At 35.5% G+C, this 26,203-nt stretch overlaps 2 protein-coding genes across 4 annotated transcripts in view; both read left to right on the top strand.

The window, feature by feature from the left end:
• LOC125663687 (tripartite motif-containing protein 45-like) overlaps nucleotides 1-3,800 on the top strand; it is a 13,263-nt gene extending 9,463 nt beyond the window's left edge. For all 3 annotated transcript variants that reach the window (XM_048896013.2, XM_048896014.2, XM_048896015.2), the window contains exon 2: nucleotides 1,167-3,800. In XM_048896013.2, the coding sequence (XP_048751970.1) occupies nucleotides 1,167-2,895 (1,729 nt within the window). In that variant the 3' untranslated portion in view covers nucleotides 2,896-3,800. The remainder of the gene's footprint in view (nucleotides 1-1,166) is intronic.
• A 6,918-nt stretch (nucleotides 3,801-10,718) lies between these two features.
• Nucleotides 10,719-15,298, top strand: LOC125663692 (TWiK family of potassium channels protein 18-like). Its single transcript, XM_048896022.2, has 3 exons — nucleotides 10,719-11,322; nucleotides 12,081-12,204; nucleotides 13,662-15,298. Exons 1-3 carry the CDS (start codon nucleotides 11,002-11,004, stop codon nucleotides 14,276-14,278), a joined length of 1,062 nt encoding a protein of 353 aa, XP_048751979.1. The 5' UTR covers nucleotides 10,719-11,001; the 3' UTR covers nucleotides 14,279-15,298.
• The last annotated feature ends 10,905 nt before the right edge of the window (nucleotides 15,299-26,203 follow it).

Genomic DNA, 26,203 nt, shown 5'->3' with positions numbered 1-26,203 from the left:
AAAACATTGAAAATGCAAATAATAATAATAATAATATTTATTTATATAGCGCCCTATGCGACTATAAATAACCACTCTAAAGCGCTGCACACAGTAAAAATAATACAGCATGTTATAAAAGTAGTAAAAGGAATTTATAATAGCATTAAGACAGATAATATCAAAACAATGCTAGAAAAACATCAATAATGTGAAGTAAAATTACTAAAATCTAAAACATGATGTGTATGAAAAAAGTTCCACGCCGTACAATCAAATGATATAAAATACAATAGTTGAAATAAATATACAATTATACACTTGAAAAAGTCATGTTAAAATGATGGTAAAGAAACCATAAAGATTTAACCACCTATAATACTAATAATATGCAGGTCTAAAAAGATGTGTTTTTAAATGTTTTTTAAAAGTGTTCAAATTCTGACAACGGCGGAGGGTATCAGGAGAGAGTTCCACATATTGATACCGTTCTTGGCACATTGATTTTGACTACGGATGACTCCGTTTATTTGATCAGGATATAGGACTCACGGCGGGTGTGACAGGTCGACAGGGGGATGCTTACTCCTCCTAGGCACCTGATCCCACCTCTGGTGTGTCCAGGGGTCCGTGTTTGCCCAACTATCTATTTTATATTGCTTATAGGAGTTATGAGATTTATCACTGTTCGTTATCTTCACCTTTATAGGAGTTATGAGACTGACCACTGTTCGTTATCTTCACCTTTATAAGAGTTATGAGATTGATCACTGTTCGTTATCTTCACCTTTCATTGATGAAGCAAGCAATTTTTTGTTTGTTTTATGTCCCTTTTAGAATTCTTAATTCATATTTAACGTCACCAGCTGTTGATAAAGTACCACAGATTTAGACCTATACATGGCGTTCTGGGTTGTAACAAGCTTCAACTTTAAAATTGATGTTTACAATGGAAGATTAAGACATACATGTAAATCTGCACATGAACACGGACCGATATACATGTACATAGATTTAAGGATACAAAGTAGATATTTCTTGTTCACAAGTACCTTGACAATAATAAGTGAAAATATATATGATCGTATCATATTATCGAATTTTCAGTCAACTGGTTTAATCATACTAGGTCATTTATTCCTATTTGAATTGTTTATCTATAGTAATGACTTATCCGTTTCCTACAGGTATCGCCGCAGACAAGAAAGAGAACGTTATCACACCACCGCTATCGACATCAACCAAATAAACGCCGCCGCGATGTCCGCCTCCACTCTCACCGCCTCCACAACATCAACTTCCACCCCCGGAGGTAACAAACTCGCACAGGAGATTAACGACGAGTTTCTGACATGTAAAATCTGTCTGGAGTGCTACAAAAGCCCCAAATGCCTTGACTGCCTGCACACGTTCTGCGAGCAGTGCATCGATAACCATATCATGAATGAATGCACCTACAAGAAGTACAGCGACTATCGAGAGTTCACATGTCCACTGTGTCGCAAAAGAACACAATTACCGCTAGGTGGCGTCAAGAAACTTCCGGACAACTTTCTTGTTTCGAGTCTGTCGGAACTTGTTCAGAGACAGAGACCGTCCAAATTCCCTTTCTGTGACATCTGTAAGCTCGTTAACAGAAAACACCGCGAAGCGACCTCAAAATGTTTAGATTGCAACAAGCTGCTGTGCAAGCAATGTGTTGAGATGCACAAAGAAACGAAAGTCACAAAGAACCACAGCATTTTCGATGTAGAGATTGAAAAAGATATTGAGTGTAAAGAACACTCGGAAGAAGTTGTTCGCTTCTACTGCGAGCCTTGCGAAGCTTGCATCTGTGTTCTCTGCACATTCAATGAACACAAGGATCACGAAATTACTCAGTTTTCGGAGGCAGTGATTAAGTACAAAGAAACCATCCAACATCTTCTTGATGACTGCAAGGAAAAAATTGCCACATACGACACTCAACTTGAAGTTTTGTCTAAGTGTGAAACCGTCATTCGAAGTACAGAGCAAAAGGTTAGAGATACAGCTATCCAATTCATCGCCGATATCCGAACAAAGGAAAAGAAGTTGATCGACGATTTACATGAAATATATGGTTCCGACGTTATGGATTATGTGGCAAAAAGAAATGATATGCAGGCAAATGTTGATAGCTTGAAGAGCACGTGTAGTCTTACTGAACTGGTTCTTAGAGGAAAAGACATAGAACTTTTGCTTCTCAAAAAGCAAGTTCAGGAGAAATTGTCAGGATTATCAGAGATTGAATTACGAGAATTGCCAAAAACAGTGGAAAAGAGTATAACATTTATTCCTGGTGGATTAGACATGGGTACCCTAGAAGACATTGACGACTCAAAAGCGCCAAAAATTCGTAACCAGAGAACGTTTGCAGGTATAGGATCGCAAAGAAATGTTCCAGCAGATCCCCCTAAATTCTATCGTACTTATTCGACGCAAACGGAAGATGTGGAGGAACCAGAGAAGCCTACGTTTACGGAATCGTACGTACAAACGGACGTTTTTGGATCTGGAACACATGGCGGGACTACGGATAAGGCAGTAGAGACTGACAAAGTCGATGTATTAGAAAAGGGGGTCAATACACGTTCACGCAGCTTGCAGAGTGTATCAGGTATCCAACCGATTCCAAGATCTTCGTCACGTGATGAGAATAACACCAATGGAGAAGTGAATGCACAGGGAGAGCCGATGTCGCCTACAACTGCCAGACGACACCGCAGGCGCCGAGAACGCCCAAAAGTAGAAGTCTCTTCTAGACCAACCACCAATCGACCGCAGTCACAAGGCGTGGTGATCGCTAACGCTGGAGGGCCGTGTCCTGTCCTTACCTACAGCAGTAGCATCGATGAAAATTATTTCAGTCCAGAGGGAAGTATTGCTTCTCCATGATGAAGGCTTATTCTAGAATAGATTTTATCAAATTTGAATGTATAGATCAGCTGGTTCTGAGCGCCACTGATTTAGAAAGGGAGCAAACTGAAATCCCTTCCAGGTTTCGTACATCATGTTGTTTTTAGAACTAACAAAAAAGTAGCGGCTGAATGTGCAATCGTGTTTATATAAGCGTAACTATAGTTCAGTGTTGACGAATACTCATTTAAATATTCTGTGACACCGTGTACCCTAAGCATATCATTACGTTAGTAGTCCGTTGTTTGGGTGCAACCAAACTTTCTTTCCGTGAAAAACTTGTGCCAAACCATACACCGATTCCTTTCCATATATTTGATTTAGTAACGGGATGAAGAGACCATCAGTTTTTATCCAGTGTGTTTATCTTACGACAATTGAAGATTTTTTTTCCACTGTCTACATTTGTTATATAATTTTACTATATTTCATCCACAATTTTGAAGGAAAGATTGGAAAACGTTATTTTATTAGATGTGATATTGTACTTAACGATGTATTCCACATAATTATATATTAATAATATATTTTATATTCATAAGCCTTAATCGTGACCAATGTACGGATAGTCACGTGATCAATATTATCTGCGACTCATCATACAGATGGAATTCGAAAAGAGTTGAAGAGAGTTCCTTCCAGACTTTTCTGACATGTTGAAGTAAAACTCTTTCTGTGGAATGAGAAAAGTTTTATCATCATATGATCCGGAAAAGTGGATCTAAGGGGAGTGGATCTAGGGGTTTTGGAAGGAATGCTCTGTTGAGCAAATTCTTGAATTAAATAGGCTTAGTGTGTATTTAGCAACATACATGTAGCTTATACCACTTTTAGATGTTACACTGTTAGAAACTGTTCACATTAAATTTATCTGTGATAGAAAATGTCTTACTTTTTATATCCGGGTGACATTTTGACTTCGAATTGGTTTGTTGAGATGACAGAATTATTTGACAAAAGCCTAAAGCATGAAGAAGATTTCCTTATCTTTATTCGTACATCAATATTGAACTTCAGACATTATGCCCAATGAAGCATTCGCTAGCGAAGTAAATTATCAAGACTGATTTCACCATATTGCAAGATGAGTAAATGTTGCATACCTCTGGCACGCCAGTTTTACAAAGCAAGTAAAGTACTTTAATTTCTTTATTAAATTTTATCATGAATATACTCAAAGGGATTTAATATATAATTTCATATTTATACAGATGTTGGCAATCTTTAAACACAAGTTTATCCTGCAGAGTAAGCCCTTTTCTGGCACTTTAATTGTAAAATTATCTTTTCAGACGGGTCTTGTTATGATATTACGTCTGTCAGGACTTTGTAAGGCTAGGATAATCAATCTTTTTAAGGCTAGGATAATTAAATCTGATACATATATTGTTTATGATTAGAAAAAAAAACTTTTGGTTTTCGAGGTCATAGGTCAAAATTCAAACTTACAGGATAGGTGTCCGGTGATTTAATGGCACAAAAGAAGATAGAAACAATGCCGATAGGCCAGGATAATCCAACCTCGCACACAAACAGTGTCGATAGGATACTCCAATATTCACACAAAAACCAGTGTCGATAGGCCAGGATAATCCAGCCTCACACACAAACAGTGTCGATAGGCCAAGATAATCCAACCTCACACAAAAACCAGTGTCGATAGGCCAGGATAATCCAACCTCACACACAAACAATGTCGATAGGCCAGGATAATCCAACCTCACACACAAACAGTGTCAATAGGCTAGGATAATCCAACCTCACACACAAACAATGTCGATAGGCCAGGATAATCCCAACCTCACACACAAACAATGTCGATAGGCCAGGATAATCCAACCTCACACAAAAACCAGTGTCGATAGGCCAGGATAATCCAGCCTCACACACAAGCAATGTCGATAGGCCAGGATAATCCAACCTCACACACAAACAATGTCGATAGGCCAGGATAATCCAACCTCACACACAAACAGTGTCGATAGGCCAGGATAATCCAACCTCACACAAAACCAGTGTCGACAGGCTAGGATAATCCAGTCTTATACACAAACATCATAGGTATGTATCTGTCATCACCTTATGAGTAAAATAAAAACAGTACTTATATATAAGACTAGGATCATCAAACTGGGTAGGTTTACTTCTAACGTCTGGAAATTTGAAGGTCAAAGTCTGGAGAACTAGACAGAAACAATACTAATAAGGCTATGTTAGTCAAAGAACACTGTCGAAGCCATTTTGTCCAAGGAATGGATTATGTCTTTGATTACTGCTGCATTTCTGAGAATGTTGGACGTGTGTATTTTGCAGCATGAGCGATGATAAGGTCCATTAATATTGATTACCTTTTAAAAATATTGTTTATTCTTGTGAAGTCCCTACCTTGACAGAATCTATTTACTGATGAACACTAATATACACAGTCCTATTCGTTTTATAGTAATAACCTAGGTTGCATGAAAATTAACAGGAAATCAAATAATGATGATTAATTAAAAAGCTTTATGGTCTAAAACGTTTTCTCTCCAGCTTTTTGTGTATTCATTGACCAAGGACCCAATAAGCTTACAAGAGACACCAATCATCAAACCTCAAATAGCGTACATTTACCAAGTACATCATAGTATAAGGAACCAACGACCTAACAGGTATACCTATTCAAGACACATGACCAAATGAATTTCAACCAGGATTGCAATTTATAGAGACACTTCAGACTTTGTGGTATAGGTGTCTTCTCGCCATTTTTATGATTTAGTCTAAGAAAATCCTTTAGGAAATACTAGTACTTTTAAACGTGGTTTATGTAAAGGATATAAGCCAAAAACTGTCCATTCTGTGAGAGAAAGAACTGATCGAGGCCCGTAGGATGGAGATTAGTTCTTTCTCTCACAGAATGGACAGTTTGAGGTTTATATCCTACTTAAAACATTACATCTTTTGTTCTAAGAATGGATAGGCTCAGGTAACCCATTGACAATGATAATTATGAATAAAGCTTCTTTTTTAAATAGTCTGACAATATAACCAGTCTTGTGTAGAAGTCTGTTTCTTTTGTTCACTTATCGGACAGTGTCAGGTAAGTAGTCTTGTACTGCAGGTTTTATATTCACTTACTATATAGTACTGGACCATATCAACATGTCGTCCTCTGATGGGGAGAACATTTTCACTGCACAATCAAAATTTAAGGATTTTAATGAAAGTACTGCGAATATCATCTTAATGAGTGTTATATTCTGGATATGGAGGGTGAAAAAGTTATGGAGCCAAATGTTTGATATGAAAAGCATTGTGTTTTCAAATATTTGGATGAGGACATAATTAACGGCAGCCAAAAGAACCCAATACACCCATATCGTGAAAAGAAATTATTCATGAAAGCGAAAATAATAATTCAGAATTAAGGATATGCTAAAAGAAAACATTAAAATAAAAAGCATTGTGAAGAAGTTTCGGAATGTGCCTCTGGATCCAGCGAAATTCAAATACAGCATGGAAACATGTTTTTCAAATTTAAGTTTTGATATAATATTGACCAATGGAATTTTTAAAAATGTTAATCTTAAAGTTGGAGCAGAGAATTCTACTAAGGGGGAATATCGTTTTAAGCGTTTCAGTGATTTTTCCGATATCTGTGTTGATTCTTACTTGTAGGGAATTGAAAATTAAAGTATCTCTTCGACAAATGTATTGTCTTTCTCTTATTCTCAGCCTATCTAATAAGTTATTGGGTTTACCTGGCACTGTCCAATAAGTTGACAATTACTGTCCATTATTTTAAAGAATGGACAGTATCTGTCCATTCTTAAAAATAATGAACAGCAATTGTCAACTTATTGGACACCTACAGGTAACCTTTTCACTACAAATGGACTTTCTTCTATATAAAAGCCTAAAAAGAAAAAGGATTGCGTAAAAAAAATGTTTTAATTGTAGAGACAAAAATAAAATGTTAAACTACTTTTAGAATAGATGAACTTTCGTTACAAATGCCACGTGAGAATTTCACTTGATTACTCAATGATTATTTACTTTTTTAACGTTCTTTAGGCGCTCAGATTCCAGCAGAAACCATATTTTATGCGCCACATTTCTTTCGTAAAAGACCTACAGTAAATCACGGTTACAGCGAAGAAGCGTATGACAAATTCACGATTACAGCGAAGTGAGTTTCATTCTCTGTAGTGTTTATACACTCGTCTAGGACGGGACGTATTATGACATGGAGATAGTGTCAGTCCATCTATTCGTTCGTCCCGCTTCGTGTCAGCCGCATAACTTGAATATTTTGTGACATAGAATCCTCAAATTTGGCAGCTGATAATCGTAGGTAGGGGGTGGATTGCATTTTAAAGATAGGTCACTGTGGCCTTTGATTAAGACAATATGGCAAAATCCTGTCCGACTCGTTACTGGACAAGCATTTGATCAAGAATCATCAAACTTGGTCGGTTAGGGCATCTTTAGTACAAGGTGTCTCGCATTCTAAATCAAGGTCACTGTGACCTATGAATTAGATAATATGGAACAACCATTTTTTTGTACTTATTTAAATTTGAGCCCTAGAATCACCAAACTTTGTCAATTTGTGCATCTATAGAGGAATGTGAATTGCAGCTTAGAATCAGATCATTAAAAAGTAAAAATTAAAAAAAATCTGTGTTTTAAGGGAGGTAATCCCTACATATGAAAGAGTAATGCAGTAACCCTATTCAATACCTATTACGTCAAGAAATGCTCATTTTTTTTTTTTATAAATTGTAGCTATCTAACAATTAGTAGATATAATTCATTTTGTTTTCAACATTAATGATATAAATATATACAGTATTGTACTACAAAATTTGCAAAGACTTAACATCACATAATAAATTTTCTCATGGGAATGATGATCTAAGTCATGGTGTTTCAAGGAGTTTGATTACAGTCAAATTCTGTCCAATAAAGATTCCATTTGTCTCTTGACTTGAGTTGAACTTCCGGTTGTCTATTTATTTGCATATGCCCATATAAGGTAGTGTTTACATCAATGTATTCGTCGGTATTGGAAAAGTTTATTATACCCCACGCAACGAAGTTGAGAAAGGTATAATGATTTTGACCCGTCCGTCAGTCCCTTTTTTGTCAGCGCAACTCCTCTGAGACCGCTCAATTTCTTGAAACTTTGTAGTTGATAAGGACACACTGTATAGATGTGCATTTTCCTAGAAAATTTTGATTCAATCATTTTTGTGGGAGTTATGCCCCTTTTGAGCTTAGAATTTCGAGCCCGTCTGTCCTGTTCTTGTCAGCGCAACTCCCCTGAGACCGCTCAACAGAATTTCGTGAAACTTTGTATTTTATAAGGACACACTGTGTAAATGTGCATATTTCCAGGAAATTCTGATTTAATAATTTTTCTGGGAGTTATGTCCCCTTTGAACTTAGAATTTCGAGCCCGTAGTCCTGTTCTTGTCAGCGCAACTCCTCTGGGACCGCTCAATAGAATTTCATGAAACTTCGTAGTTAATAAGGACACATTGTGTAGGTGTGCATATTCCCAGAAAATTCTGATTCAATAATTTTTGAGGGAGTTATGCCACTATTGAATTTAGAATTTTGAGCCCGTCTGTCTTGTTCTTGCAGTATTGCATAGCATTACCATTCATTATGTAAGGCATTATCAAGCATTGCTGGAGCACAAGAGTGTAATTTTTTTGCCACCGTATGATTTTGCTTTCTTTGCTCGAGTAATTACATTTCCGCACTGATTGTCAATGTTTAGGATGTTTATTAGATCCACCAACGAGAACTCGAGCTAACAAGCATGGCGGAACAGACAAAGAATTTTGCATGTTGTACATGATATTTAACGAAAAACCACTTTTATTAGACATGCCCAAGTGCAAAGTTGATACTCTTTTTAGAATAAACAACATTGGAGACAAATACACGGATCTTTGTACAACTTTTCATATAAAGTATTTTGCACTATATTACGAAGATCCTATGGAATTGTAGCCCTTTTCCGAAAACGTCAGAATATAAAAAAATCGGAGAGGGCTACATTATTGCAGCTGCCTGGAGTTGATACGTCTACCAAGTATATTTTGAAAAGTGATGATTTATACTCTAGTAAATCGATTGATTGAATATTGTTTATTCGAATGCGAAATCTTTCTAACTCTTCCTTATATATATATACTCTTCCTTTTATATATATATATATATATATATATATATATATATATATATATATATATATATATATACTTGCTAGATGGTCGAGCGGTCTAGCGCACAGGAGATTTGGTTCCGCAGGTCGTGAGTTCAACCTCGGGTAGGGGCGGAAGTGGGTATCCAGATAAAATGAAATTTTCTGTGCTTTATATTAAATATTTCTTCACTTAGGGCAGTTATGTTCATTTAAGAGTTCATTGCTATTTCTGTGCTTTATATATATCATATTTAAGGCCAATTCAACTTGATTAGTAGATTATCATCCAGCGTCAGCAAAAAGTATGGGTCGGGTGGGAGGATTTTATTTTTTAATTTTTATTTTCTGAGAAAAATATTAAAGACAAACGAGTGTTTTTTCAACAGATCCGCATCATTTAATGGCAGATGGATATCAATCTATGCTATTTTCATACACTAATTCCAGGTTAAGCTTTAAATTAAGGATATAGCAGAAATATACCTAACTTCTTCAAGATTTAAATCTGTAAGAACGCGAGAAATTAAGAAAACCATATAGATTTATTTTCTTCACGTGGCTTTTCACGTTCCTATACCGGAAATGTAAACAAGAAGTGTAAATACCGGAATCGAACATGAAAATATTCCGGAAAAAGCAAGTTTTGCAAAATATTGGGGCGGACCAATTTTTGAGGGGCGGGCGGGGATGATAATCTATCAATTAAGTTGAATTGGCCTTATATACATATATATATTCCCTGTGTGTTTACCTTGAAATGAAAAATTAGGAAAAATCAGTCGATATCGGTAAGGGAATCACAATGGTTTCTCATGCAATGCATATATTTGCTTTATATGGGACGGTGTGAATAGTTTGACTTCATTAAGCAATTTTATCTGTGATGAAAATTTGTTCAGGGAACAAAATACTTGTGCAGTGTACATTATTTAACAAAAACGTTCGCAATTACATTGTATGATTACAATTGCTGAAACAAAACACAACTCAATAGTATATTGAAAAATTGCGCAATTACTTTAAGACCGTTTTACGGAAAACTTGTTTTAATATTCCCCAGTGTTTCACCCCTTTTGTCGTCATCCAGTACATTTTATTGCCCAGACGTAATACAACAATATGTCTAATTTATCACGGTTCCCCGCGGACTACTAATGACCAGCGTGAAGTGATCTGGCTGACACTATTGATGACTATTTTTTTCTAATGACAAAGAAATTGCATTTCTGACGCGTTGGTCTGACTCTTGTAAATAATAGATACACTTCTTGTTTTCTGAAAAAATATTGTAGTAATTGATATTGTTTCATATCGTTTTGTATCAATGCTTCAGAAGAAAACGAATTCGTGCAATGCATTTACGCAAATTTTACTAATGGTGTAAATTTTGCGATGCGTTCAGATGCACTTTAAGATATGATAGTTTTAAAACAATCAATTGAAGAAAGAAAAAAAATTGACAAAAATAAATTGCTTTAAAATTGATTACCATGCACCTTGTGCATGGAATCTGAATTACTTTAATATCCGGGGCTGTCGCAAAGTCAACTCAATCCATCATTTCAATGCGCCGAGCAGTTCACTTCCGAGCATGTAGTACAGTCCCAAATCTCACAGCCGATACATCAGGCCGGGGAATGCAGGCGTCAAAATGCTAGATAATATCTCAAAGCCTCTAAATGGTGCTGGTGAACAGGGCGTTTGAATTCGTGACACAGATCAAAGTGTAGGGCAACGAGATAAAGGATATGAACTGAGTTTTGTTTTATTCCTGAAAAGAGCAACTTTACTTATTAATCCAAAACGTGAAGGGATTTATTTGACATAAAATATAGAAGTGGATATCTCTGTCTGCTTGCGAGTCAACCAATGAAGCGTTCAACATGACCAAAAGCGAACGTCAAAGGAGACACCTGCCTGATTCTTGCTTTAAGTGTCGTAAAAAATGTTGCTGGTTCCTTAAGAAGCTGGTGGTGTTTTGTTTTTCTCAGATTGGTATCGTGTGTCTCGTGATCGCATACGCGATCCTGGGGGCTGTAATATTCGGTGCCCTGGAAGAAACAACAGAGGAACTGAACCGTGTAATAGTCGAAGAGCTTAGGAATACCACTATAAAGCAGATTTATACTCTCAATAAGAAACTGTTGCTCTATGAAGAAAAGAACTGGTCACATGCTGTTGACAATGTACTGCTAGACTTCCAGGTGTGTTGTTTTTCACTTGTTATTTTTCTGTAGCACAAATCCAATACAATTAAATAATTACACATGTACATGTACATATATGTGTACATGCTTTTATGATAAACCCAATACATTTAAATAATTACAAAAATTTATCATGAGCCGTTCCGAGCAAAAGGGGACAAGTACGCAATTAATAAATAAATGATGTCGCGGGTTTTTTTCCTTTGATTTAAACAGTGTTGGATAAGATAAAGGTCTTTTTCTTATAGGAAATAACATTTTTACAAGTGGATGTGCATCAAAAATGGACAAATATATTCAATTTCTAATAAGCTCGGGTGAGGGGTGGGGTGAGGGTGAGGGGTGGGGTAACATAACTTGTACCAATGTAATTAAGATGTTTAATTGAAATAAAGGAAGAAAAATCCTCTGCAATTAAAATAGTTGCACTATATTATTATTGGATACTTCATATTCATACGCATATCACATTCATGAGGAAATGACTATCATTTCAATATTGCTAAAGATACCAAAGGTAAAAACATTGGAAATGTAAATATTTGTAGACCTACTCATTTTCAATCTGCATACAACTTGGATGAAACTATATACGTATATAGCTCGAAACTCCTCTGTCCTACTCGTGGCCGTCACTGCGCTCGCTGTAAGCTCATCGAGCGGTATTATACAAGACCGATGTTGTACAGATGCATATTAGACATGTATACATATTTCATAAGAAATAATGGCAATCAACTGTGTCTTTTTAATAGAAAGATATCTATTTGGCGATAACTAGGGACGGATGGGATGGAAGGCAGGAGGATTACGCCGGAGTCTCTGATTGGTCATTCACCGGTGCTTTGTTGTATTCTGTTACCGTTATAACAACAATAGGTACGTGATTTTGATTGGCTTGATGATGAAATGTTTATCGTTGTTGTTGACGTATGTACTATCAAATGGAACATTTTGAACCCACTGCTTGGACTAACATATAGTCATAACATTAGTTTGGATGCAGTCATGCTTATCAAGAACTCATTTAACATTTATAATACCTGTCTTTGAAGTTTTTATTTACTGTCACAGGGTTGAATTATCATTGTTGTGCTTGATGAGTGTTAGGTATACCAAATATATATTTGAAAATCATTTCCTGGGCTACCGGTCCGTGTAATTCGTTAGCCATATTAGATTTATATAGCAATATCTATGTAAAATAAATTAGAACAAACTATGTAGCTTTTGAACGGTGATGAAAGCAGTCTATTTTCATACTAGCGATTAATGTATTATATAGTAAACAGTATTAAATGGGTATAAGGGATGATCGTCATTTTGTCAGTCCCGAGGTAGTTGGCCAAGGGCTTTAGTCCGAGGTCAACAGTTTTTACCTAGGAGTTTACAAAACGACTATAGCCCGAGTTTATATTTGATAACTATTTCATCATACCGAAAACAATCCTTGTCTCCGCCATTCTTAATTGGCAAATGATAATCAAACAACTTTATAAAAACGGTTTAAGCAGGCATGCAAATATAAAACGTTTAAAAAAAACCAACAAAAAAAAGAACCGTCCACTTTAGGTTTTCTATGCTACAAGGCGAACAGTCATTTTACCGTGGGAGTAAAATTAGTTGAGGTAAAATATCAGAAAGTATCTCTGTCACAAGTCATCAAATGCAACAGTTTAAATAAATGATTAAATATGAATGATTTATTTTAACAATATCACGGGGGCGTTATTGACTTTAACAGGACGTGAGACAGTTTTATTATGTTGATTTGGGGTGTTCGAATTGAATGCGTATTTCAGATACAGATTTATAAGCAGAGGTCATTTTCCATTGCATCTTGGGTAAACAATGACTTTGAAAGGTTCATTCATTTTCTCTATAATTAGCATGAAAAATTCTATTAGGGATATAAAAATGCTTTTCATACTTTAAATTCCCCCGTTTAAATTAGCTAACACTTGCATACTCTCTACTCAAGATAAACAGGTTTCAAAACGTGACGTAGTTTTAGAAGAGAGCAAATGTACCGAAAAATTCAACATTATTGATGAATTCATTGCATCAAGTTTGATGTGACCTTTTGCCACATCAGAGTCTCGTGTGATACAGGGAATCATGAAACATTCATAAGAAACAGAACCATCATGCCTTAATGGAAGTAAAAAAAATACTTAGTGTAGATTATTTCGGCTCTAGAGGGACATTACCACATATCACTGAAAGCATAATAAATGAAGCAGGGTTGTTTGGTTTATTATGCAGATACACCTTTTGACTTTTATCAAATTAAATATTACTGAATGTCTTTAAATTACATAGTTTTACTATTTCAGGGTATGGAAACATTACACCGAAAACCACAGCGGGACGCTTGGCTACGATTGTCTACGCCTTCGTCGGAATCCCTTTAACAATGATATGTTTAGCCAACCTGGGACATATGTTTGGTATTTCATTCAAGGCACTTTATCGTCGATTAGTATGCAACAAGAAAAAAAAAGTTAACAAAACGTCTGATACCTCTTCGAAATATCTCGTAGCTAACCCCCAAAATATAAAAATAGAAGATGATGAAAACGAGGCTGTGGTTGTAATGGCGGACTCTGAAAAGGTTTCAGACACACGAGTTCCTGTGTATGTGTGTTTTCTTATTGTTATTGCCTACATTCTGATAGGCACTGTATTATTCAGTGTGTGGGAGTCCTGGGACCCCATTACAGCCGGGTACTTCTGCTTCATCACACTCAGTACAATAGGCTTTGGGGACGTTGTGCCTGGACACAGTCTAGAGTCGTGGGCCAGCCAGGCCAAAAGAGTAACATGTACATTGTATCTTCTGTTTGGACTCACTCTCATTTCAATGTGCTTCAGCTTGATGGTCGACGAAGTTCGAGAGATTGCAAAGAGATTTGGTCGATGGATGGGACTATTGCAAAGTGAAGCAAACTAAGATGAAAAGATGTTGATTTACTTAAGAGTAGAATGATGTAATTTGAACAATCAAGAATGTAAGAAAGTAACATTTCATTATTATGGTGTCTGTAACACCCATTCCAAGATTACACGAACGCTTTTTTTGTGTTTTACCATGATCGTGAATCCTGTGCGACTTAATTTTATTGTTAAGCTAGATGAGATATACTGCATAGGTGACAAATTAAACAAACGTTTGGATCTTTTTCACTTAAAATCTTTTAAATTTAATAAGAATGATAAAAAAAATCTTGACATTTAACGAGTGAGTTTCAAGGCGAATTTTGTTTTTAACTTTAGGACCAAATTTGATTTTAAACTTCTTGCGTCCTATGTATACTAGAATGTGTCGTGAAACTTTATGGGAATGTTCTGAAATACTCCAGAGTTACTGCTTTCCACATTTTTAATTTTTTTTACTGTTAACACTAAAATTCAGGGGGCCTGGGATCTTGGTCTTGTGCTTTGCATTTTCTTCCTTTCTGTTACATTTGGTCCATGGCCATCTTCCGAAACTGCCAGGTGAAAGCATCTATCTCGATCTTCGGGGGTGAAGTCCTCTTAGGAGATGGTGTAGGGTTTGATCGCTGGTGATTAGATAGGCACGTTTGTAGAGCAGCTTATTAAAGAATCAGGAGGCCAGATTCGTATCTTGGTCTGGTCTGTTGCGTCTAAAACTAAAGTCACCTGATTCACGATCATGCACCCATGTATTTATAGACCCATGTTGTATGTTTGTTGTATCTTTCCTTGTAGAGATATTTCTCCTCGGTAAAACACATTGATGTATATACTTTTAATTATATTTCTAATGATATTGTGAGTTTAACACCCATCTCATGCTGTAACGAGGTGAAGACGGGTTATTTCCTTACTCCATTTTATGAGGACCTATTATGTTTGAAGTACATATATTTTCTACTACCTATTGGTATAAACTATGTTTCTATGTATAGATAAGATAGGCAATGATTTGAAATACAGATTTCGTCATGTCTATGGTTGTGGTTCACTCTCTGTCCAATATGTCGCGATGTCAGTGCCGGGTAAACCCTTAGGCGTTTAAACATAGGTAGTGGCTGTTCCTTCTCCAAGTGTCCGACAATGGAAGTGAAAGTCTTTCGCATATTGCTTTCAAAACGGAAGTCACATGTAACGACAAGCATTGGCATGATGGAGAACGTCCACCGATACGGCCCTGAGCACTGTGTCACTTTATCTACAAATGTTGATGTCTCTACAAAAGTGGGAAAAAAGCAACAACCAAAAACAAAACAAATTAAAAAATCCCACACACAACACCAAAACAACAAAATTTAAAAACAAAACTTTAACAAAACCGATGTTACATTTACTCTTAAGTTATGGGATTTCATGAAGCCTGTCAAAGTCATTTTTATGATATAAAGCTTAAAAATTACGATAGCGAATCTTGACTAATTAATTGTCATATAATGCTACAAAGCAAAATATTTTCATCAGGACGCCGTTGTTGTTGTTTTGCAAGTAGATAATCTTCCTTGGATGCCGTCGGGGTTACTGGCTCAGATTATCGATTCGGTTGACGTCATTACCGGTTCTGGTGTTCTGTGTTAGCGGTTACTATGTTGACGTCATTACTAGTTCTGATGTTCTGTGTAACCGGTTACTATGTTGACGTCATTACTAGGTCTGATGTTCTGTGTAACCGGTTACTATGTTGACGTCATTACCAGTTCTGATTTTCTGTGTAACCGGTTACTATGTTGACGTCATTTCTAGTTCAGATGTTCTGTGTTAGTCGTTGCTAGTTCGCTGTGTAACCGGTGACTATGTTGTCGTGGTTACTGATTCGTGTGTTCTGCGTGACCGGTGACTATTTTGTCATGGTTATTGGTTAAGATGATTTGTGTTACCGGTTATTATGTTGCCGTCGTTGCTAATTCTGTTTTTCTGTTTAACCGGTGACTATGTTGTCATGGTTACTGGTTCAGATGTTCTTCATGACCAATAACGGGGTTGTTGGAGTTATTGGTTAAGATATGTTTGACCGGTGAGCTGGTATGGAAATGGGCGTCGTAGAATTATAATGATAATATTCGGTCATAGCAAGCTAACAAACTGAAAGCGAAGTTTGGTTTAAGCAAACTGAAGTTGTATGTGTGGCTGGGGGTGATAAACATTTAGATAGAGAAATATTCGCTTGTCATTTCTGTAATCTAACATCACTCTTTGAAATGCAATAGTGAATAATAGGCGCTTCAAAATCAATGCAAAGTGTCCATATTTCAAGAAAAGTAATCAAATTGCACTTCGAATTTTGTGTTGCTTTGTTTTGATATCGAGATTAAAATCGTTATTGCTCTTTAGCATAAAACATTGCATGTTTTCAATGTGTATCTGTATTTAGAGGGTACTGAAACAGAACTTTAGTAATATGCAATGTAAATACATGCTGCTGTCTTTTTTAAAGGAGACGATTCAGTTTTCAAATTTCTCATTTACTTTATACCAAATTTTGTGGAAATGTTGTATACTATGTAAACCAGTTCATCTGGTATTTTCAGGTTGATTTTTGTTTAATTTTGAGATAAAGTTATGGCTATTTATAGATTTTAAAAAAAAATCCTGTACATTCAGCCAACATCCCCCCCCCCGCCCCATACAACTTTTGGGTTTGTATTGGTTTCACCATATCTGCCTGACATTTCATCCATCCATCTGTTATTGAGATTACCTGATTTAAGTGTAGACTCGATTTGGTGACCAAATATTTACTGTACAATGTATACTGTATATCTCGGATTTGCATTTTCTCCTTTTCACCATGAACATGGATAAAAATCGAGGTCAAGGGAATTCAATGCAGCCTACAACTTGTAATTAGGTCAAACATAAATCATATTGAAACTTATAAAGGTCTCTATGGTATTCAGCTATACATTATTTCAAATATGCCCCAATATGGATGAGCTCGCGGGGGTATTTGTCTCTTTAGGTTACCTTGCGTATAGTGCACGTATGAAGTATGAAACGATCTGTGTAAAAGAGAAAATAAACTTTTCACAAATGTATTTACATCATTGTGTGTATCTGCTTGTCATTTGCAACTACATTCAAACTAGTAAGATTCGGTTTTTTAGTTCTACATAGTCAGCGACCTATATTTCACGGTATTGTTGAAATTATTGAAAAAATGTTTTCTGGTGTTTTTTAAAAACCTTTTATTTGAATAAATATAATAAATAAAGCTTACTTATATAATGATTTATTACATGGGTTTAGAGGTTGTCCTTTTTGGAATATATATTCCCCATCATGCCAATATGGATATCAAATATTGAGACAAGTCAAGGTCAGACGATTTTCAGCTGTTATGTTTAGATAACTGTACTTTACTTAGAAGTTTTATATCTAGAAGATTAAATATACAAGAATATGAATAACAAAATATCTTTCTTTGGTTTGTTAAACGGGCTATGCAGCTCGAAAACATTGCAGAAAAAAGGTTTGCATAACGCTAGTTAACGGCGGGTTGTATAACGCTAGTTAACGGCGGGTTGTATAACGCTAGTTAACGGCGGGTTTTATAACGCTAGTTAACGGCGGGTTGTATAACGCTAGTTAACGGCGGGTTTTTTCATGCAGTGTTGTGCTCCTCATATGTATAGGTACATGTATTGCACTGTGTACAAATGTTATACTAATGATGGGAACCTGTAAAGTGCGAAACGAAACGAAACGAAATCTACCGAAACGAAACCTACCGAAACGAAACGAAACAGATTGTACACTTTACAGGTACCCTACTAATGATAGCTACCTGAGCTTGTATAATTCATACATATTCCAGTTTTACCTGAACATATATGGATTTTAATTTATACAGTATGTAAAATCTACCATAGAGAGTCATTATAATGGGCGCTGGGGGCGTTCATTGCAAAATAAGTCTTTGATAATCAAATCATTTTTGATATATATAAATTCAACATAAGTTTATTTTCAAAGACTTCTACCAAAGACTCTAATTTACCAAAACATGCCACAGAGATACGAACTTCAAAGTATGAGCCTGTTGCTTATAGATGAAATATTCCGGTAATGATTATGGTATCAGGAGAACTCATGTAAGAGATGTCACAATTATTATGCACGCAGTAGTGGGTTGCGGTAACCCTGAAATTCACAAATATTGTTCCACTGCACTAAAAAATGCTAGTCATGCACCGAAACGGACAAAAGTGTTTAGCAAATATAGTATCACGTGTAAGGAATATACCGACTGTTTGCGCAACAACACCGGCATCATAACAACATCCATAACTGTACACTATGAAATGTGCTTCCCATGTTAAAAGTCTTGGAATATATTTACCCGGGGCAAAGGACGGGTAAAATAATCTAAATATGCATAAATCATAATATTTCCATACTGAAAATACAACTTATAATGTGTAATGGCATATTTATCATATATATATCATACTAGTCTACCATTCATTCAAACTTGTTTCATTTACATGTAAAAATGTTTGAAGAATCATTACTTTTCAATTTTTTCTTCATTTTTTCTTTTATCTACCAACGTTATCAAAAACGTTGTATTTTTCATGAACATGGAATGAAAAATGTGTTTCCTCGATGTGCATTTTTGTCTTTTGTCCGTGCTCAGTAAAATCGATACCATGGAAAGGAAAATACTTTCCTCCAAAAAATTATCTGTAATTCATCATTTATTAGATCATTCAGTCAAAGTTGCATGCATTCAGTGTATATGCTTTCGACAATATAAAATAATGGTTAATTTTCAAATCTGCAGTCATCTTGCACTTTGATGTATATCACGTGATCAACACAACAGAATATCCCTGTATTGAAATATGAGCATATTGCTCATGTCCTAAAAAAAACCATGCTGAATTTATAAACTGTTGAAAACATGCAGAACAGTTTGATGTGCATTGAAAAATATACGGACCCCCCCCGACCCCCCATCGTCTCTTAGCATAAAGATTTAGTTTTGTCACTTCCCCTTGAAAATTAGGATTTTTTTTGTTTGTTTTTTGTTGTTGCTTTTTTCCACCAAACTCAACAATTTTTCAGTTATCTGGTGGCGCCCTGTAGATTGTAATTTACACATTAAATGTATTCCGTTAAGTGTAGGACATAGCGATATAGCCACCCCTTGTTCGTGCAGATCACTGTAATTAATAATTTAGTATAGAAACACACATCAAATGACTTAAAATCAATTTTTCTACTTGGGAATATGTCAGACTAGTGCTTCGTCAATACACCAATTAAATGCATGGTGAACATGTATTGTCAAAGTTCTAGAATTTTAGAATAAATTTCAAACAGGTTAGGTACCGTTGTCTTTCCTACTTTTTCAAAGCCACTACTGAGCCAATTTCAACCAGACTTGGCCAAAAGCATCCTTGGGTAAAGGGCTTTCAAGCTTGTGCAAATGAAGGGCCATGCTCCCTTCAAATGGGAGATAATCACAAAAATGCAAAATTACGGCGGGGTCATTTAAAAATCTTCTCAAGAACCACTAAGCCAGAAGAGCTGAAATTTATATGAAAGCTTTCTGACATAGTGCAGATTCAAGTTTGTTAAAATCATGACCCCCGGGGATAGGATGGGGCCCCACAACAGGGGATCAAAGTTATACAAACAAATACAATGTATGAATAGTGTATGTAGAGAAAATCTTTTAAAAATCTCCTCAAGAACCATTGAGCAAAAGAAGATTACATTTACACGAAAGCTCAAAGTTTCTGACATTGTGCAGATTCAAGTTTGTAAACATTATAGCTCCTGGCGGCAGGTTGGGGCCACAATACGGATCAAAAGTTTTATGATAATAATTATAATAATAATTTACATGCTATTATATAGGGAAACTCTTTAAATATGGGCCAAGGCGCCTCGGGTGAGCGATGTGGTCCACGGACCTCTTGTTTCTGCTAGTTTGATTGATTGTTTTGATGTTTTCCGCCAGACTCAACAATTTTTCAGTTATCTGGTGGCGCCCAGTTTTTGTTAGTGGAAGAGAGAACCCAGATACGATGTACCTGAGAAGAGATCACCGATCTTCCGAAAGTAAACTGGAAAACTTTCTCACTTACCGGCTCGAGCGGAATTCGAACCCGCGCCGACCCAGACTAATAGTTTGTGAAATAGAAATTTAACATTATTGTTCTGTGACATATACAGTGTACTTTAAGGTATATGTACCTCATCTTCTTAAGTAAACTTACATATACAGTTTATAAATATGATCTTAAAATTAAGCTAAATGAATGTCATTTATATGAAATGCAAAATGTGTAACAGCATTGCCCCATGTTGAAATATCATAATTTAGACCCCGTGATCATTAAAACATCAAATTTTATGTACTTTTGAAGTTCATGAATTATGAAAGAGCTCTGTATTTTTTTTTCATTGCTTGCCATCATCTCAAGTATCATCATGGAGTGTTGAAAATGACATTGACCTTGACAGTAACCCTTATCAGATATCATTGACATTGACCTTGACAGTGACCCTTATCAGATATCATTGATATTGACCTTGACAGTTACCCTATATCAATGAAGCGCTTGACATTATTGGTCCCATCCAACTCCAGATCAGGAAAAATGTGGGTGATCTAAATCCTCTAAATTTACATTCTTTGAAAAGGAAGGTCTCAACAGCTGTACAAGAAGTTCTCGACTGCCTCGCATCCTCTCAGTCAAAGAAAATTTGGCAACTTGTAAATGAGAACATGGTAATTCTAGGGAGAGAATATGTACTTTTTATTATATATGAAACACATACTAAAGATGGTATCTACCATATATATATTTTCTTATGAAATAATGCTCACTGTTGGATCATAGTGGTTGAATTCATATCTTTTGAAGAAAATACAATGTAGCAGCTGGGATCTTTTTACTTCTGTGTATATTACTGGTATGTTTTGAAGTAAATATATATGTATATTTTTATATAACACATGACCATGATTTTAAGCACACATATAATGAATTATTGTCACCTCTGCAAGTGTCCAGACCATTGCTATCACCACAAAATGATGCATTGGTAGTTCAGTTCTACAAGGAATCCACTGACAGAAATTCCAAGAAGCAATTTCTTTTCATGTGTTTGCTTTTAGTACTTCCATATATGTACAGAGTGTACTTACAATTGATATTAGCACATCAGAATTTTGATCAATGTGTTTTTTATTGATACATATTATGTGTATGATGATTTTTGACAGGAATTTATTATAAAAATTTAATACATTCGTTTTAATGCATGTTGCTTAGGTAAAATTGGTTTCCATAGATACTCTAAAAGAGAATAAAGCTGTAAACATTTAGTTATAATACATGTAGTTTTGGAAACAGCTTGGATGTATGTTTATTTACATGTAGATCTGATCATTTTACAAAGTGAAATTGTGGGTACGTATTGTAAACTACAAAGTTTAACATGACTGTAAAATAATTCCAAAGACTTGGACATAGAATGCATGTCAATAGAGGATTATATGGTGATATTGTTGTATCATACTCTCATTTCTGTGCAATTGTATTATATGAATTGAATGTGTGTTGCTAAAGAAAATTTGTTATAGAAATATTGCTAAATCTGATGTTTTCAGTGGGTCCAACATGTTAGTAGAGAATTTTATTGTGATTTATTTACATTAAATTCGCACTTCAGTGTAGATAAATACACATGTAGTACAATTTATAATTTTATGTTGGTTGCTAAGGAAAATTGGTTACTATGGAGATATGATTAAATTTAATGTCTTCAATATCAGTAGAAAATTATTTGGTGGTATATTTGTATCATATTCTCACTTTAGTGCAATTGAATCCTAAAACTTGAAATTTTATGTTTGTTGCTGAGGAAAATTGGTTTCTATGGTGATATGATTAAACCGGAAGTCTTCAATGGGTCCAAAATGTCACTGAAATATTGTGGAACTTTTTGAATTGTATTCATTTTCAGTGAATATAATCATTTCAATTCATACATTGTCAATATTCATGTTTTGGTGTGTTATAAATGGGCCCAAAAGAGTTGCCTAGCAACCATTACTGTATGCGTTTCTGACTCTTTTGATTTTTGTTTTGAGTACACTTAATATTCATTGTTTAGAAATTATGCACCAGAATTTGGCACTATTCCGATAATTTTAGTAATATGTATACATGTAAAATACCTTAAAATTGTAAAATTTACAGAAAATTTATAAATATTAAAACAGTGCTCATTTTAAAATCCTCTACATGTACCATATAACAGTATTTGATTATTTATTGTATAATTTTATTTTGAGGTAATCTTTGTCTCTCCCAAATAAATTGTCACTATATTTTGAAACGTTTTATTTTCTTTTATATACAACTCTTAAAAAATATGTTTTTGTTCACTTTGCAATTCACTATGCACTGGTTGCTATGGAAACCCAAATATTTAATTTTCCATAGCAACCGTTGTCGCACAGAATTTTTATTTTGTATGTCATTAAATATCATTGTGATGAAGAGTTATGGAAATTTTCGTTATAATCCAAGATTATCAGTATGCCACCTTCTGCATGATTCTTACAGAGACTAGTACTTAAGTATCATTAGCTTTAATCTCAAAGGACTATTTTATCATCATGAGAACCCGCAATCGAAATTTTCTATTGTACCAAGTTCTGCAGAAACAAATACAAGAGCGAATTTGTACTTTTTATAAACATATGCACATTTCCCAATTTGAATTTTCCTATTAGTTAGAGACAATTATATACATGTTATCATAATATGAAATATATCATACATGAAATCATATACATGTCAATTTAGTATTCCTTAAAGATGTGTACACACATGGATTTATGAAGCGAATGTTACATATGTAGGGGCGAAGTAATATAGAGTTCTCCGTCGTTCAAATCTATATCCGGTAGGATGAAGAACCTTTTGTTCCTAAAATTACCACAGCTTCTTCCCACTTAGCCAAAATTCTGTAATTTCTACAGGTAAACTGTTTTGGCTAGGTGGGGATGGTGTACAGATGAAGAACAAAGGAAATCAATAATCTGTTTTTACATATTTTAAAGGTACGTTTGCCAACTGTTTTAAGGTAATCAAAATGATATCAAATTGATTTTTTTTTTCTTGAACTTTTTTCTTATCTGAATTATGTTAATAAACCGATTCCATGAAATCATAATGACTGAAATCAAGCTGCGTCACACACTTGAATGTTTTCCATTTTCTGCACATACACGTAGCATGAAAAATTGGTCTTTTGTTGGACTAGAGAACTGGGAATATATTTCATCATGTTTTAATCACTTCATAAATTGCATAGTTTCAGAAACCTGATACCATTATCAATAATACAACACATGTGTGGTTTATACAATTGAATAACATTAAAATCACGTCAATTAATCTAACGTTTAATTGATAAACATTTTACACATGTATATACCAATTTTGATCAATTTTTACATTTCACACATTCACAGTATGCCTCGATAATATCACTGTAGATGGAGTAGGTGGGAGGCAGCATCTGCATACCCCATCACTTCAATGTCGTCCTGACGAAGTCTGTTCTTCAGCTGCTGAATGTGCTGGTCCAGCTGCTGGCATTTCCTTTTCTTGGGTCTACCTTCAGCATGAAGTTGAATCATTTTGGCCTCATTGGCAGCTAGCTCTTTTTGAATTATCTGGATAAAGAGGAGGGTCATCGACACATAACATTCAAATTATGATGACATACTTCCACCAGGTTGGTTGGTCTTGGCCCATCATTACCGATAGCGCTGTGATCAATTCTCAAAAGAGGCTTTAAAAGGGGAGTAACCTCAACCTAGGGTAGAACAAAATACAACCTATATGATTTGATGCAGAATTTTGTCTAGATTGTGGAAAGTGTGGTTGTAATCTGAAGTGATTCCAGTAACGGAGATGGCCTCCAATCCAGGTCTCGGTTACAATAGGACTGTCATCCTCGTTGTCTTCCAAGGCCTGAAAACACACATCCTCCACGCTATTTTTGGGTACCAGGGGAAAAACAGCCACTCTCCTTGCAAGTCGGTGAAAATCCTCTTTAAATGTATCCACTAGTCCGCTGGATTGAACTGTCCTCCTTATGCACTGTGTATAGTGCAAGAAGCATCTCTTGGTGGATGTTAGCAGGAAACTGCCTCGGACTGCGTTATGAGCGGCAACTTCAAAGTTCAGGATCCAATGTTCTGGTGTCGGCACATACGGTCTTTTATGGACTGCATGCATTCTTCAGGAGAGCAAAGAAGCGCTCGTATGTGGCCTCAACCTTATTTGGCAGCAACCAAAACCACAAGAGGAAATACAGTTTCATTTACTTTGGCAGGGAGAGTGTACAGTTGGGTGAACAATGGTGAAGAGGAATAAAATGTCCCACCACTAAACAGTGTCTCTGAAGCGCATAGTTTTATCAAGTTGGCATCGATAGCGAACACTAACTGCGGTTTCCTTGAGGATCAGTGTCATCACAGAGTAGAAACCTTTCCCTGACCAAAGTTAATTTAATCTAAACAATAAACAATATTTCATTATGTATAAAACATAAATGGATTAGACAACAGGCATTGCCCTATATAAGTCCTTGTTGATTGTGGGGGTTATCCAAAAGTCACAAAGATATTTTTCAGATGTTGTCGCAGTGGCGCGACATTGTCAACACACCGACAATATGTCCGTTCATTGTATCTTGTCCCCACAGAAAACTTATAACCACCATGAAGAAGATAACAAAAACACCTCTGCCCAGAAAATTCAAATGTACTTGCACGTTTGCAATGATACATAATAGAAAGTAACTCTAGAAATTGATATTGCCCCATGTAGGAACAAGATTTCCATGTAGGAAAAGGTACAAAATATAATTTGACGAGTCTCGTCATTAAACTCATATGCTAAAAAAACAAAACAAGATGTGTCTGTGAAACACAAATGCCCCTGATAATGGTCAATTCCAAAAATGGCCAATGTCACAAGGACAAATATCTTGGTACCAGTAGAAAGATCTTGTCACAAGAAATGCTCATGTTCAAGATGAAAGCTCTAATATTTACCATTTAGAAGCTCTGACCAATGTCAATTTTTTAAAAAGTAGGTCAAATTCCAAGGAATGTTTTTGTTATCCATTTTCGATATTCAACGGAATCCGTTATGTGTTCTTGTCATTTTCTATGTGCATCAAGATGTTAGACTAACTAATTCGCATTCCTATCCAATTTGAATTATTTCCCTTTAATCTTCATTTCCACCTCTTTAGAATTCACACCACTAAGAATGGGCCTAGCCCAAAAGAGTTCAGCATTTGAAAAGTCTAACCCTTTATTAACTCACCAACGGACATTTTGGTACATCCTTTCATATTCTCGGAACACTAGTTCAAATTGGTTGAGTAAATATTCCATTCTACCAGTTGATTTGAACACATTTTATTGTCTAGATGTTATAGCAAAAGGATTGAGTACAAGTTATTATATGAACTTTTTAAATAGAACACAACACTTTGTCTAAAGTTTCGCATTAATTCATGAAATCATTGCATTATCACGGGAAAGTATAGCGTTATTTTGTGAAAGCCTCACGTTATTACATAAGAGTATCGCGAAATTGCGCGAAATTATTTTTTCTCGAGAGAACGAAAATGAGCTCTACAGGCTTTCGTATTAAACTATAGTCGTTATCAGTGAAATTATATGTAACGACGTAAACTACCGTTTAATGTTAAACATTTTTTCTGTGATTGCATGTTAATTCTCGCTTGTAAACTATGATTAATTCCTATTAACTAAATGTAAGCCTACATGATGAAGGAGTCTCTTATTATCGATCGGGTTCGAAGTACTGAA

This window comes from Ostrea edulis, chromosome 1, assembly GCF_947568905.1.
Source record: "Ostrea edulis chromosome 1, xbOstEdul1.1, whole genome shotgun sequence".
NCBI classification, from domain to species: Eukaryota; Metazoa; Mollusca; class Bivalvia; order Ostreida; family Ostreidae; genus Ostrea; species Ostrea edulis.
This window is presented reverse-complemented; position numbering and strand designations above follow the sequence as displayed.